The following is a 15,053-nucleotide window of genomic DNA, read 5'->3' on the forward strand; positions in this document are numbered from 1 at the left end:
GGTGCAGTACAATGAAAAGGGATGTTTACATGCTGTTCCTCCATTGAATTCTCAGAAGAAGTGTGTTGTGATTACAAAAAGAATCCACAAATTTATGATAAATATATTTATATATTTATTTTTCTTTCAAGATAGACACATGTTCTATGGTCTAGAAAACTGGATGGTCCAAACTGTCTCAGCCACACACAAAAACTATTTATATGAAAAATACAGATACAGTGTTATAGATTAAGCATTCATGTTAAACACAGGGAGTGAACAAAAATCTCAGTAATGGAATCTGAAAACCTTGCACAACCCTAGATGTCAACAAAGATCATTTAGATTACAGTACTAGGAGTACAACTCTGTACTGGGTTCTCATTAGGAGTACAACTCTGTACTGGGTTCTCATTGGCATAGGTGCCCAGCTAATAACCATCAACGATTTTGGAGGTGTGGGAAGAGACCTGCTGACTGCTGATCTGTCAATGTTATGTTGTCTTGTAAACACTGAAGTATTAAAGTATACACTGATTTTGGCACTGTCATAAGGCACAATATCTTAAAATTAACATATTTGAGGAAGCAGATTGAAGGAGGCACTAAAGGATAGAAGAGAACTGAAAGATAAGTGACCTAGCTTATATTTGGAGACTACAAATGTGAAGTGTTTTCTTTCTTTCTTTGGAAGGCTGTGACTTCATGCTTGCCTTTGAAGCTTGCTAGTTTGCGTGCTTAAAAAGAGGGTAATTCTGACAGAAAGGCAGGTTCATGAGGTAATGCCTCTATTGTATTGGTGGGAAAAACACAAGAGCCCTTGAGGGCAGGGTGATTGTGGAACTCCTTTTAGTTATGGTTGGTTGATAACCGGCGTTCTGTTCTTCTAGTCCAGTGATTCTCAACCCTGACAATTTTAAGATGGGTGGACTTCAACTCCCATAATTCCTCAACCAACATGCTGGGGCAGGGGTGAAATTCTGGGAGAAAGCTGGCTGGGGGATTATGGGAGTTGAAGTTCACCCATTTTAAAGTTATCAAGGTTGAGAAGCACTTGTCTAATCAGTAGTGTTCTTATTCATATTTATTACTTTTTTGTCTGCAACCTATCCAGATTCATTAAGGAGCCAATGGCCTCAAAATTTGATAAAATAATAAGTAAAAAACATGTCAAGGACAATTGTTGCTGCGTTTCTGGCGAACCTGTTGTTTGCCTTTTGACCAATCCTTCCCAAGTGCACTTTAGAAAGAATCTGAATCAGCAATTCCAATCTTAGACAACAAAAGAAGGAAAGGCCTATGAACACTTTGAGAAGAGAACCCACCTGTCCAAAACAAACATTTCAGAGAAATACAAGCAACCTTTGTTCTTAGGGTAGATAAAGCAAAGTTTGCATAAATCAGGGCCATTCCAATGGTTTGCAATGTAGCTGGAATGTGACTTTCACAGCTCTTATGAAAATAAATACAGATAAGAGTATAGGGAACAACCTGACCCAGTAGGTAAGCAAAAGAAAGTAACTTGAAACTTTCCTGTTTGCTGTCTCTGTGCTTCCAAACACCAACGGTTCTGATTCTACTGATTCAGCATGATTTGATACCAAAAGAATTAAAATCCATCCTGCCAGTATTGGAAGTTTTATAAAAAGAATTTGCAGATCCTGCTGGAAACAAATCTATTTTTTTAAACCTCGCTCTTTTCAGAAGCTTTGCTTATATATCTATCAGGTATATATCAAACTGCAGTGTTCTTGTGTATTACTACAGTACCTTCAACTTAGTAGTATATCTGAATGTGGATTGTCCTATGCTGAAAGGAGGTCATGGAGTGGAAATCAATTTCATTGTTGTAAGAAAATTGGTGATTTCCCAACTCTTCTTATCCCATCAGGTTGCTTTTTCCCGAGATACCATGCAAAGGTTATAGAGTACAAAAAATATCTAAATAAATAAATATATATTATTTGTATGCTTTTAACATTTACATTTTACAGATAAGTGCATAGAAAATGGGCAGGGAATAGAGAATCAGCTTCTGCCTGTGTGTGAAACTGGGACTATGACAACTCATATATTTTATATCAGGCAAAACTGAATTAGTCCAAGAATATTCAGCTTGGAGGACAACGCCTTAAAGCAAATTTACTTATCTAATTGCTGTGAACTTTTTAATGAAAATACAGAGCATGTACCATGAAATTGAGAAATCTATCAATGACTTGGAAAGTAAAGGCTACAATTCTAAATGTGCATAGTGGGATTTATTTCTGAGTAAACTTTGACAAGATCGCACCAATCAATTAATTTCCTTTATAGCTTTAAAATTGGCCAAATTCAGCCAGGTAAATGGTCCTCTTCTTTTTCACTAAATGTTAAGAGTTTGCTGAAAAAAAGAATCCATTGTCATTCCAGGGCTTTTTCGGTGGGGGGGGGGATATCAGGGGATAACATTGCTTAAGAAAATCATTACAATAATTTAAAAGATGTATCCTATCACAAAATGAAACTGAATAATTGTATAGTCAACACTATTTTTTCATCAGTCTGATTCAAAATGGAAAAGTTTAAAATGAAAACTTCTTAAGACTTTAGATCCAGCATGTGTGTTTTAGGAAGAAGGGAGACGTTGATAGTGCAAAACTATAAGTGTCTTAATTTACAGGCCCCTTGTATGCTTGCCCTCTATTTTTAATTTGGAATAGTGGCAAAATATATTTATGCATGGGCAGGGCAAGAGGAATCATGAACACTAATTGCCCTGCTAACACAGAAGGGAAAGCTATGCATGCAGAGCTTCCTCTACTTTCTTTAGGATTTTGGCAACAGATAATTTCCACAGACTCATTAATGAAACACTGCAAAATCACAAGGCCTGCAAGAACCTCGGCCAAGGGACAAGGGATTAGGGGAAATGACCTGACAAAACAGCTAATTGCATTTTTACTGCCGGGGCTGAATGGCCAAGGCAGGTGTTGTCTATTAAGAAAATGTCCCATTGACACTACTGAATGGCCGGACCTCCAGCTTATCACAGACTTCGCAAAATGCCCATGCCGGAGGAGTCTGGCCATCCAGTAGTCAATATATGGTTCGGTTTAAGGGGACCAAGTTTCCAGGGTCACAAAAGGGGTTTTTGATATGTGAATCGGGCTCTGATTCAAACCCTCCGTTATGAAACAATAGAGAAAGTAGACACACCTTTGCAACAAAGATCTTCGGAGCCCTTGATGATGAACCTCATCAAGACTCACAAATGCTGCAGCTGCAGACTAAAGAGACAACCTGAGCAAGTGTTGAGGTGAGCCACCATTTCTGTTTTGAACCAAACCAACAAGCGATGTGCATCGTGGGCTTGGGCAAAGAGTCACTTGTCTCGATTCTCCAATCCCATATGCCCTGCCCCACTCTTCAGTCTCCGATGATGATGACTGCAGCTGCCAGAATTACACACCAAGAACATCCACTGGAGGCAGGCAGCAACCCTTGCTTACATTAGCCTTCTTGCTTCTTGGAACCACCGGAGTTTTGCATTGTTAGCAGAAGATTGCAAAAGAGCTCATACCAGAAAAAGGTGAAGCCAGTGGAGAAAGCAGCCTTCAGCAAGCTTGGGGAGAGGCCCTTGAAGAATCCCCTGGGCCCCTCATCAATGATTATCTGTCGGGCACAGTCCATGATGCTAGTGTATGTTCGAACCTGCAGACACAAGAAGTGAGTGAGCCAGAGCAGAGATTCAGGCTGGGTACAAAGTCTTTTCTCCTAGACATAACAGGACATTGGATTCAGTCCAGGGGTGGGTTCCGGCTGGCACTACTGCCGGTTTGCTCGTGTGGACGCTTTGCGTGCACGTATGCCCAGTGCAATTACAATTGTTCTGTGCATGCTCAGAACTGAAAAACAAGATGGTGGCGCCAATGGCGCCAACAGGGGAATCATTTTGGGGGCATGGCAGGCCTGGGTCGCTGCCAGTTCCAACGAGCCAGGCCGCCAAACCACTACCGGTTTGTCCAAACTGGTCTGAACCAGTAGGAACCCACCAATGATTCAGTCTCATGTAATTGTGGAGGGAAATCATGGCAAGAAGTGTTTATGTCCGTGCTCTCTCATGGAAACTGAAGCACCGCACAGCCCGATTATGCATATTGGTCGCCAGACAGAAAATGAGAAAAAGAATCAGGAGCAGTATACTTAAGAGCTATGGATTGAGATTTAGGGAAAAAAAGCCACCAAAAACTGGCTAGTTGAACAAAAAAGAAACTCAGCACAAACATTTATAACACAGTTTTATTGTGAAATGGTGTATGTGCAATACTTTGAAAGAAGGTGATTGAATAAGGGGGCACCAACTAAAGGCAAATATAAGTTGTGCCTTGTTATTACATGAACAAGATGTGAAAAGCCTTGAGTTGAGGTGCTCCCACTGCCTCTTCCTCTCTTCTTCACACACAATTTAAAACTACTAGGCTCTGTGTATAACAAAGCAATCTATGTCAACTGTGGTTTGCACAAACTGTAGCTCATTCAACTGTAAGCCGAGCAAAAACACAATGTGATAAACTCCATCATTCTGCATGGAGCAGGAAAAAGGGGGAGGAGGGAAAGCATCGGTTCCAGGTTCTCATCTAGAAATGGTCAAGGGGGGTGGGGGCAGCAATGGCTCCATTACAAGCAATGCATCCAGCATTAACTTGGAGGCCACAAGCATCAAAGCTACAAGTTCTCAGTGGTGGGCAGAACATACTTCTAGTAATGTCTTCATCAAAGGCAGTGTTTCCCAACCATAGCAACTTCCAGGTGGGTGGGACTTCGACTCCCAGAATCCCACAGCCCACATGGCCATTGAGGAGAATTCTGGGAGTTGAAGTCCACACACCTGGACATTGCCATGGTTGAGAAAGACTAAAACAAGGGGAGGAGAGCAGGTGAGGCAGAACTCCTCATTCAGATGTTGCATAAAAGGAGAAAGTCTGGTTGTTTCAGGAGATACACCCTACTGCCTGATATACTTGGCACAGAAAAAGAGGAAGGGGAACGAGAAAGATTTCCACAAGCCAGATCCCCTCTCACCTGCCCAAAGGCCGCCCTGGCTTGTTCAAAGCCACCCACTTGCAGTCGCTTCTTGAACAGGTCAAAGGGATAGGTCAGGGTTTTGCTGAGGACACCAGCACAGCTGCCGCACACCAAGTTTTTAATATTACCTGAAAAACCAAGAGGTTAGAAGTAGAGGGAAGCACTCCAAAGCTAACACTGATCCTGCCCTCCAAAGCCCTGGACTGGTCAACACAGGAGAAGCACAAGTCACAGGGGTACAGGGCCGGATTTTCCTATAGGCTAACTAGGCCTCAGCCTAGGGCCTCAAGATCAAGAGAGGCCTTTTATTTATCTGTGCCACATTTTTATAAAGGTTAGTACCAACATGTTTCATTTAATATATTGATATATATATCACAGTAATGATGTATTTTATTATCTCTCATGTAATTTACAAACTTAAAAATGGGAGGTGAAAGGGCCCCAAAAGTGGAATAGCCTAGGGCCTCTTTTCATCTAAATCCGGCCCTGCAGGGGTAGGATTATCTTTATGAAAAGGCTCTCAATGGGTTCCTATTTGCTTACTGATTTCAAACTTACAGTTTTGCCGCCCAACTGATTTCCAACCTTGAGGCAGCAAACTTTCTAAGGCCAGCTTAGACCTTCCCCCTTATCCCTGCCCAGCCCCACCATTGACACCAACCTTTCTTCATCTCTTCTCTTGGAGCAATCCAGTTGTACGCCCTTTTCAGGAGACTGTAGAAGGAAAACTGGAAGCCGGCATAAGGAACAATGGCAATGATGGTTGGGGTCAGTCCCCTATAGAAAGTCAGCAGCCCTTCCTTCTGGTACATGCTGACCACAGCATGGCGAAGGTTCCTGTAAATCTAAAACAATTTAAGGAGGAGCATCTTTCTTTGACCACGATGCAAATTTTGCTCTCGGTAGGGAAGCCAGATTTCAGCTCTGCTGTCAAAAAGCTCCAAACTATTAAGAGGTGCCACTCCTGCCAGTTACCCAAACTGGCTATCTATCTGCCCCTTAACACTTTTGGTCATCATTAGATGATTAGACTGGATTTGGCATTTTTCTCCACCTATTGAATCCTTCCCAAGGACCCGAGATAGGCAGATGTTGTTGTTTGATGTTCTTAAAGGTGTTATTATCATAGGCACAACATGTGAAATCACAGCTATCAGTTCATTAGCTTAGTGGTGAAATTCATTTTTTTTTACTACCAGTTCTGTGGGCGTGGCTTGGTGGGCGTGGTATGGCTTGGTGGGCGTGGCTTGGTGGGCATGGCAGGGGAAGGATACTGCAAAATCCCCACTCCCTCCCCAACCTGGGGGAAGGACATTGCAAAATCTCCATTCCCACCGCACTCTGGGACTAGCTAGAGGTGGTATTTGCCGGTTCGCCGAACTACTCAAAATTTCCGCTACTGGTTCTGCAGAACCTGTCAGAACCTGCTGAATCTCACCCCTGCATTAGCTGCTGTTGGCCTTCATACTCATTGAGTTCTTCCCAAGAACATGGGACGTTTTAATATATTGGAAGATCCTAGCAGTATGGCTATTATTATTCATTTTTCTGCTCTGAAGAGCACTCAAGTTGACTAAGATTTTTTTTAAAAGAATATAAAGCTTCAAAAACACATCACAATAAAATCATTACTAAAAGCAATTAACCAGTTAAAAGCTTAATGAGAGAGAGAGAGAGAGAGAGAAGCATCCCTATGGATTTCCTAAAGACTGATCTCAGGGAAGCCCCTCTCCCACGTGCCAGGCATAGATCTCTGGCAGCAGAGGCCCTGCGACTTTTTGTCATGACCAGACAATGCCAAGGCTACACTTTGCTCCTCCCACACAGCTGCCTTCTCAACGGGGTACTGAAAAGCAAAATGATCTATTATGCAAAGAACGGTTTCTATGATGCCTACCTGCACAACAATATATAGACTTGCATAGCTTATTCTGCATGCATAATACTTTTTCTGTGCAGAAGTAAGCATTTCTGAGTACAGAATTTCAAATTTGTGAAAGAGAAGTAAAGACTGTTCCCACAGGAAACTTAACGTCTGAGCGGAAATTTAACATGTTTTAGAATAAGGAGCTTCTTAAGTTAAAACACTTATTTTCTTGGGTGAACAGTGACTTCTTCTACAGAGCTGTTGACAGATAAAGAGACCTTGACACCTCTCCCACTTTGCATCTGAATACTGCACACTAAAATGGCTGGTTTCAAACATATTAAGCCAAAATAACTCTCATTTGGTAAACAAGTCATATTGATCTAATTCCCACATACTGTAAATCTTGATGGATGGTGGTTGCCTATTTGTTAGGTTACTTCCCTATCAGGATTATAGCTTTTCTCAAGATGCAGCTGTTTATCAATGTCTTCCCCTCACTCGTTCCTATCACGTGGCCTTCACCCTTTGGGACTCTGCATACTTATTTCTTCCTCAGCCCCAAGCACTCCTCTTAGCCTTGCCTGTCAGTTCCCTGACAGATCAACCAAGAATCTTGTGACACATAAAGAGGACAGTCCCTCCTATGAAAGCTTGTGCCATAATAAATGCATTAATCTCCAAGTTGCCCTAAGACTCTAAGTAAGTTGGAAACCGGTCAGAATGGCGTCATTTCATTAAATAAATACTGTTGGTGTAAAGTAAGGAACCAGAATATTCTCCAAGTAGCAAGAGCAGAATTAATCTGGGTGGTAAATCTTTCATCCATCTCTTACCTTCGGTTCTCCTTGGGCAGCCAAGCGAGTACGCAACGTGTCAAGAGGCTGAACTGTCACAGTAGCAGCACAAGCAGACAGACCGCCACAGATAAAGTGCACAGTGAAGTCACGGGCATCATACGTTGTGCCATGGTGCACCAGCTTGGTCAGAAATTCAAAACTGACAAACTAGAAAAAGAAAACCAAAACAATCAGAAATGTACATATTTGATTTAGGAGAGCCACCAATCACACAAGGATTTTTTTCAAAGAATAATTTCTGTTAATGCATGTGGTTCAAAAATTCAGGTTTTACATCTCTGAAGTAATTCGTTAATTACTATTTATTACGCCTGAATCATTTTTTTACTTATTTTCATTTATAGGATTTAGGATGGTGGGTATTTCTGAAAGTGCAAAAATCTGAACCTTAATAATTGGGCAAACCCTGCCTCAATATATATGTTAACATTCTACGTGAACATATCCAACATTTGACAAAGAACTTAAACTCCTCAGAAATACACCACTTTACAAACTAGTATCCAACATAATTTAATCAAAACAAGAAGAGGCAGCTGCTGTGCTTCTCATCATTTGGCAAAAATCAACAGATTTTATTTTGCATTTCAGAATCTGGGATGAAAAGTTGTAGCAGGAAAAATACAGCAAAGAGTTTTTTGGGCGCTAAGAGAGGGATTGACAGAGTAGAAAGACTGGACAAAAGAAAATAGGATATTACTTTTGTGAAAACATGGAGATTCTGAATTAGTATTTAAAATTATTTAAATTAACTCATTACCTGAACAGAAAGTACACAAAGAAAAGTTAATATGAAATCCCAAGTTTTGCTAAGAACAAAACTTTAGTCCCAGAGTCATAACATTCCATATTAACAACTCAATTGTGTCATGTTAATTTTTTTAAAAGTCAGTTTTTGAAAAGAAACATAAGAAGGCAGGTAAACAGATCACTCTGGAAGTTAAGAAAATTGTCAGTTTTCAGGCTGAATAGATAAAATATTGTTTTATTCTCACCTGGACAGCCCCATATGTGATAGAAAGAAGTTGAGCAGGGACATGACCTTTCCAAAATGCAGTGACCCCTTCCTCCTGAAAAATCTTACCAGCAGCCTGCCAGATACCATGATACTTCGCATGTGGATTTTTGGAGGAAAGCTGCTCTATCTGAAGCTGAAAAATGACAGCATGAGTAAATTTCTAATTCTTATGTGGAAAATTTAAGTCTCCAAAATATTTTAGGACCATTATATTTATCATCAGAAAGTGTGCCTTAGGCTACAATATTGTCTGATATATACTTACTTATCTGGAAATAATCACTATTTATCCTGGCAGGAAATATATAAATACAGGTAGTCCTTGACTTACAACAGTTCATTTAAAGACTGTTTAAAGTTACAAGGGCACTGATAAAAGTGACTTTATTATTTACACTTATGACTGCTGCAGCAAAATTGTCATTTATAGTCAGATGCTTGACAACTGGTTCATTTTATGAAAGTTGCAGTGTCCAGATGTCATGTGATCATCTTTTTTGACCTTCTAACAAGCAAAGTCAATGGGGAAGCCAGATTCACTTAATAACTGTGTTACTAATTTAACAGTTGCACCGATTCACTTAACAAATGTGGCAAGAAAAGTCATAAAATGGGGCAAAACCTCTCTTAGCAAATTTCTCACTTAGCAACATAAATTCTGCCCTCAACTGGGGTAGTAAGTTGAGGACCTGCAATTACTTTGCTACTTTAGAATAGGCATAGACCCAACCTAGCCTTCCAGAAACTTCTATCACCTGGAAGGTCGAACACACAACACTGGCCTCCAATTTTCAGAAGGCTCATCCCAAATGTTGCACCAATTAGAAAGGGAAAATATTAGACTACAACATCTTCCCAAAAGCTTAGAATATATAGAAAAAAAAAGTTAATCATCTTTTAAAGGGGCCAACATATATTTTTTTCAAAAAAAAACTGGAGTAAAAAAAGCAAACCTTCAAACAGCCCAGGTAATCGGGCTTCCTTGCCAAAGCTGCAACACCCAAGGAAAACCGCTACACTAAGTTGCACAATCCAAGCAGAGAAGCAGCTGTGCTAGATCAGGCGGGAAGACACTCCTCAGATGCTGGTGGAAGTCCATCTCAAAAGCCAGATACATCAGGAAAGACTGCCTTCCACCTTCTCCTAGAAGCCACCTGCCTCTGATTCCATACAACTATCAGAACTACCATAGTAGCTCTGGATAGCTTCTGTTCCTTTAAAGGGGGGGGGGGACTACCTGACTACCTGGTTTCTTCCCCAAACCCCTAAAACTTTAACTTTAGACTCTCTACCTTCGACCTCACCCCATTCCTAAGAGGTCTTTAAGGGGTGTGCATAAGCGCACCAGGTGCCTACCGTCCCTGTCCTAATATTTCCTTGTATTCGTATCCACTTCCTGTATTCATAATCATGATTATACTTATATCTATAACCCATGCGTAATGAAATTTTTAAAAAAATCTTCAGCTGCGTTTCCGTCTTGAAGCAAACATTATGCAAGCAGCAGAGGGGGAAAAATAGCAGGCTCTGTCGTTAAATTATATAACCTCTGGAAATGCAAAGCTAATGGCCAAATCAGCTCCTTAGACAGAAGAACGGAGGGTCCACCTTCAACCACCTTCCTCTGGATGGTCCAGAGTCATAAAGAGAATACCTGAAATCGAATCTTCAGCACATCAAAAGGGCCGATCATTGCCCGAGTGACCAATCCGGAAGCGGATCCTGCCGCTGCTACTTTCAGAGTCGACAGGGAGCTACACTCGGAATCCGGATCATAGCCAACCATCCCTACCAGGTTTACGGACCTTGCTCTCCATGCACGAGTCTCCCTGCGGGCACCAACACTGGAGGCAAAGAAAAAAAAAAGGGGGGGGGGGAAGAGCTTAAGCTACAGCTGAGACCCCGAGGGGCGGGGTGTTTGTCTTTACAAAGAGAAAACAGTGCCTCTGAGCATGGTTAAAGTTGCATTCCTTGCAGCACTGAAGAGCCCCGCGCCGACTCTGCGTGGCCGTGAACCAAGCACGCGTCCTCTCCTCCATCAGCCTGCTCGGCGGCTAATTTTGTGGCTGCCTTGGGAAGTAGGCACGGCCCACGTTTCCCCTCTGTGACCCTCCCCGGGCATTCGCGACCCTTCCTCCCCGAGACCCTCCTTCGGCTTCAGCGAGGCTCACCCAGAGCGCGGCTTCCCACGGCAACGGAACGCGGCGACCAATCGGAGGCTTGGCGAGGATTCAAGCCGACTCCGCCCGAGGACCAGGCGGCAGGTCTTGAAGGACGACCTCACGCGGCTCTCGCTCGGGATGGTAGCCGCCGGGCTCTCTGGGAAATGTAGTCTGCGATGCTGACTACATTTCCCTGAGGAGCGAGGCGGGAGAAAAGGGGGAAGCGAAGGTTTTTCTTTTAATAAGGCTCTGATGAACGGGCACAGGCGGACGCATTTTAAGTGGACCGGGATAGATTTCTTTAAAAATAGCCAAAGAAACCGCACAACCCGGAGAAGAACTAAAATACAGATCCTGCTGGACGCCACTCCCCGGTCATTTATTCTCTTCGACGATCTTCGGTAAAGAAGTCTCGAATTTCTCTGGAAACATCTGTACGTGGGACGGCACAGCAACACCTTTCCGATGTTCTAGTTGCAGGGATGGGAAAGAAGGGAGGTGTGTAAAATTCCCTGTTTCTTGTGCGCTTTTTATTAAGGCGTGGCAGTATGAACAACTTTTTGAAGACACTTTTCCCCTGCCCTCACCCCACATAAAGGTAAAGGTTCCCCTCGCACATATGTGCTAGTTGTTCCCGACTCTAGGGGGCGGTGCTCATCTCCATTTCAAAGCCAAAGAGCCAGCACTGTCCAAAAAAGTCTCTGTGGTCATGTGGCCGGCATTACTAAATACCGAAGTTGCACAGAACGCTATTAGCCTCCCACCAAAAGTGGTCCCTATTTTTTCTACTTGCATTTTTATTGCTTTCCAACTACTAGGTTGGCAGAAGCTGGGATAAGTAACGGGATTCGAACCACCAAATTGCCCACCTTTCTGATTGACAAGTTCTTCGTCTTAGCCACTGAGCCACCGTTTATATTTTATAGTTTGCACGCATAATTTTCTCCGATTTCTATCAAAGGATAACATCTGTTCAGAGGATGAACCGAAACCTGTTGTTTGTATTACCTGGTGAAGCTACTTCAACACGCAGTTCCAATCTTATCCTATTAGGGTTTGAGTTTTTATTCCTAACTCCAGGTTAGGTACAAAAAAAAATAGTATATAGCTATGCATAATTTGTGTAGTTGAACCTGGTACTCTGCAACTGTGTTTGATTTTAATAAGAGCTGATGTTATAAGAAAGAGTTGAAATCCAATGCCATCTGAAGATGCCAAGTTTGGGGGAAAGTGCAAATCAAAATCACCACATGGCTGAATTCACACATCAAACTAAGCTAGTACAAAATTATCAGTTTGTGAAGTGATGTGTTATATTAATACATTATTCAATAAGGTATGGTTAAACAAACTAGCTTAGGATAATTAGAAATCCATCCAGACTTTTGTGTTTCACTCATCAAACCATTATTAAGTAAATCAGGGTAATATATGAACTTGGCCTCTTTTACCAGGTAATGCTGGTGTGGCAGCTACATCCTTCATAGACAATCTGGAATCCGTGAGCTATTTTGGCAATCTAGCTAACAATGTACCATAGGTTTACTCTGAACATAGTATAGAAATTGTACTGTTTCAAAGACATTGTGCAATCGCATAGCAGACTGCTTTGAAGAAGAGGAAAGGGGGAAGCTGTGACTTGCCAATAAACTGTGCCATTTTGAGCAGTCCCTAAATATCATCACATCATACCATTGAAATAAAATAGCAAACAGATTTGTGAGATGAGGTAAAAAAAATTCAGAAGTATACAATATTTGTAAACCATTTCAATCAGAAAAGACTGGACAATGCACAACAGGGAAAAAACAAAATCTGAAAATATTCATAATAAACGATAAGTTTAATAAAGAAGCCGTAGCATGCTCAGATGCCTGTCCATAATCACATCATAAACCAAAGGTTCACTTTAATGTTTTTAAGAGACTTCCAGGATGCAAAGGAGAGCTGGAGCCTGGCATCTCATCGGAGGAAGCAAGTTCCATAATGTTGGGGCTTCCCTTGGAAAAGTCTGCCTTCTGGCTGACAACTTTGTTACAGAAATATTCTTAGTAGCTCCTTTGGAATTCAGACTGGATGGGCAGAATCATGAATGGCAAGAAAAATCCCTAAGATGGAGAGAGAATCTGGGGTGTATGTTTACCTATGTGTGTGGCATTTGTGTGCTGCTGACCCCCCCAATGATTCTGGGCATTATAAGAAGAAATTTATCCACTGTTCTCATACATAGAGAGGCCCAAAAAATATACTATATGTCCTATTCAGTCTATTTACCTTACAACCCAGAAATCTCTGAAGCCTTCAGAAGCCAAAAAAATCCCATATATAAACTTTGCCATCTCCATGGAGCCATAAGCTGTGATATACAGAACAATGTGGCTAGCTTTATATAATAGCATACACTAAGGCAAAAATCAAAACCACCTTATGGCTTACCATAGTCACTTGAACTTGAACATTGAACCACAAGCCTAGATTAAATACCATTCACAAACCTTGTTTTTGTTAGTGAAAGGAAACTTCATCTTTCCAGGCCAGCCTGGATTGAGAAATCCTTTCTCAACAGTATTAATTGTAACCAAGAGTTCAGATGAACTAACCAGGATAGAGAATATGTAAGTACAATTCCCTGTATCTCCATGACATCAGCTGAAGGACTTCAGGCAAGATGCTTGCATTGCTTGAATTAAAGTACAGGTAGTCCTTGACTTATGACTACAATTTCAACTCAAAATTTCTGCTGCTAGGTGAGATGGTTGTTAAGTGAATTTTGCCTCATTTTATGACCTTTCCTGCCACAGTGATTAAGGGAATCATTTCAGTAAAATTAGTAATACAGTTAAGGGAATTTGGCTTCCCCATTGACTTTATCAGAAGATTGCAAAAGGCACCTCAACTGTCATAACTATGACTCAGTTGCCAAGTGTCTGAATTTTGATCACATGACCAGCTATGGCATGGGTGTCAAACTTGTGATGTCACATTGCCAATACATGATGTTCCGCGATGTTTTTTCCCTTCATGGAGCTGGAGTGGGCATGGCCTGTGCATGATGTGTCTAGCCCGTGGGCCTCCAGTTTGACACCCCTGAGATATAGCAATGGTCGTAACTGTGGAAAATGGTCATGTCACTTTTTTCAGTGCCATTGTAACTTCAAACCATTACTAAATGTTGTACGTTGAGGACTACCTCTATTGGCATGTTTATGATTGGAGACCCCTGGAGACTGCATCAGATGAGAAGGGCACTCATGCTGGATCAGTTCTATTAGACCTCCCCTTCAGATCATGGCAGGATTAATGCAATTTTATCATGGTGTCTTGTAGATAATAAATACTTATATTCTCTGAATGAGACAAGACACCTCAGATCAAAGCCTCGTGGTACTTAGATCTGGCCCCTGGGGCCACCCTGGAAACAGTGAAGGACTGGCCCACGGTGCTTCTGCCAGTGAAAACGGAGCTTGGGAGGGCAGCACGCGACCCTCCTGAGCTGCATTTTCTCTGGCAGAGGGTTGCAGGAGGCCATGGCAGCCAAAAACGGAGCTTGGGAGCCCGTTTTCGCTAAAAGAGCGCTCGGGCCACTACAGGCGCCCGACACAAGTGATGTTGAGCTGGCCACACCCACCCTGGCCAATGCAAACACCACCTCCTGAGGTCAAACACAACCCTGATGCGGCCCTCAATGACATCGAGTTTGACACCCTTGCTCTACACAAAGCAGAAACGACACCCTCCCAATCCTGAAGAAAACAGATTTCTCCTCAGACATAGGTCAAAGAATCACCAATCAAACATTGCAGATCTCTGAGTGGCTTAAACAGTCTTTAAGTTCACCACATTCTAAATGGGGCCTTTGACCATCTAGCCAAATGGACCTATCTATCTGGTTCCAGAAAGAGTGCAATTTATTATATAATTGTTTCTAGGGTCTTTTTCTCTTTTGTCAAGCCCTAGGAGTTATTCCTAAGTTTGATAGTGGTCATCTCCCAATTTTGCTTTATTTAAATGTTTTCACTCAAGGAACGCATACCGAGTTCCTTGACTGAAAAGATTTAAATAAATCCTGAGCAATAAGGGTTGCTACCAACCCT

General features: G+C 42.0%; 1 protein-coding gene across 1 annotated transcript; it reads right to left on the reverse strand.

Annotated features, from left to right (window-relative positions):
• Positions 1-373: 373 nt before the first annotated feature.
• On the reverse strand, positions 374-11,662 carry SLC25A19 (solute carrier family 25 member 19). Its single transcript, XM_081934769.1, has 7 exons — positions 10,969-11,662; positions 10,452-10,641; positions 8,775-8,930; positions 7,756-7,926; positions 5,714-5,897; positions 5,047-5,177; positions 374-3,675 (listed from the first exon to the last, which is right to left on the reverse strand). Exons 2-7 carry the CDS (start codon positions 10,581-10,583, stop codon positions 3,475-3,477), a joined length of 975 nt encoding a protein of 324 aa, XP_081790895.1. The 5' UTR covers positions 10,584-10,641; positions 10,969-11,662; the 3' UTR covers positions 374-3,474.
• Positions 11,663-15,053: the final 3,391 nt, after the last annotated feature.

The sequence above is a fragment of the Natrix helvetica genome (assembly GCF_964273705.1).
Source record: "Natrix helvetica genome assembly, chromosome: 1".
NCBI classification, from domain to species: Eukaryota; Metazoa; Chordata; class Lepidosauria; order Squamata; family Natricidae; genus Natrix; species Natrix helvetica.

What these genes read in the sequence shown, in the direction of transcription:
- SLC25A19 (XM_081934769.1), bottom strand. Translation starts at nt 10,583, where the DNA reads ATGGTTGGCTATGATCCGGATTCCGAGTGTAGCTCCCTGTCGACTCTG. An exon ending in TGCTGAAGATTCGATTTCAG is followed by an intron (nt 8,931 to 10,451) that starts GTATTCTCTTTA and finishes GTCATTTTTCAG; the next exon opens with CTTCAGATAGAGCAGCTTTC. An exon ending in AAGAGAAGAGATGAAGAAAG is followed by an intron (nt 5,178 to 5,713) that starts GTTGGTGTCAAT and finishes TTGGTTTTTCAG; the next exon opens with GTAATATTAAAAACTTGGTG.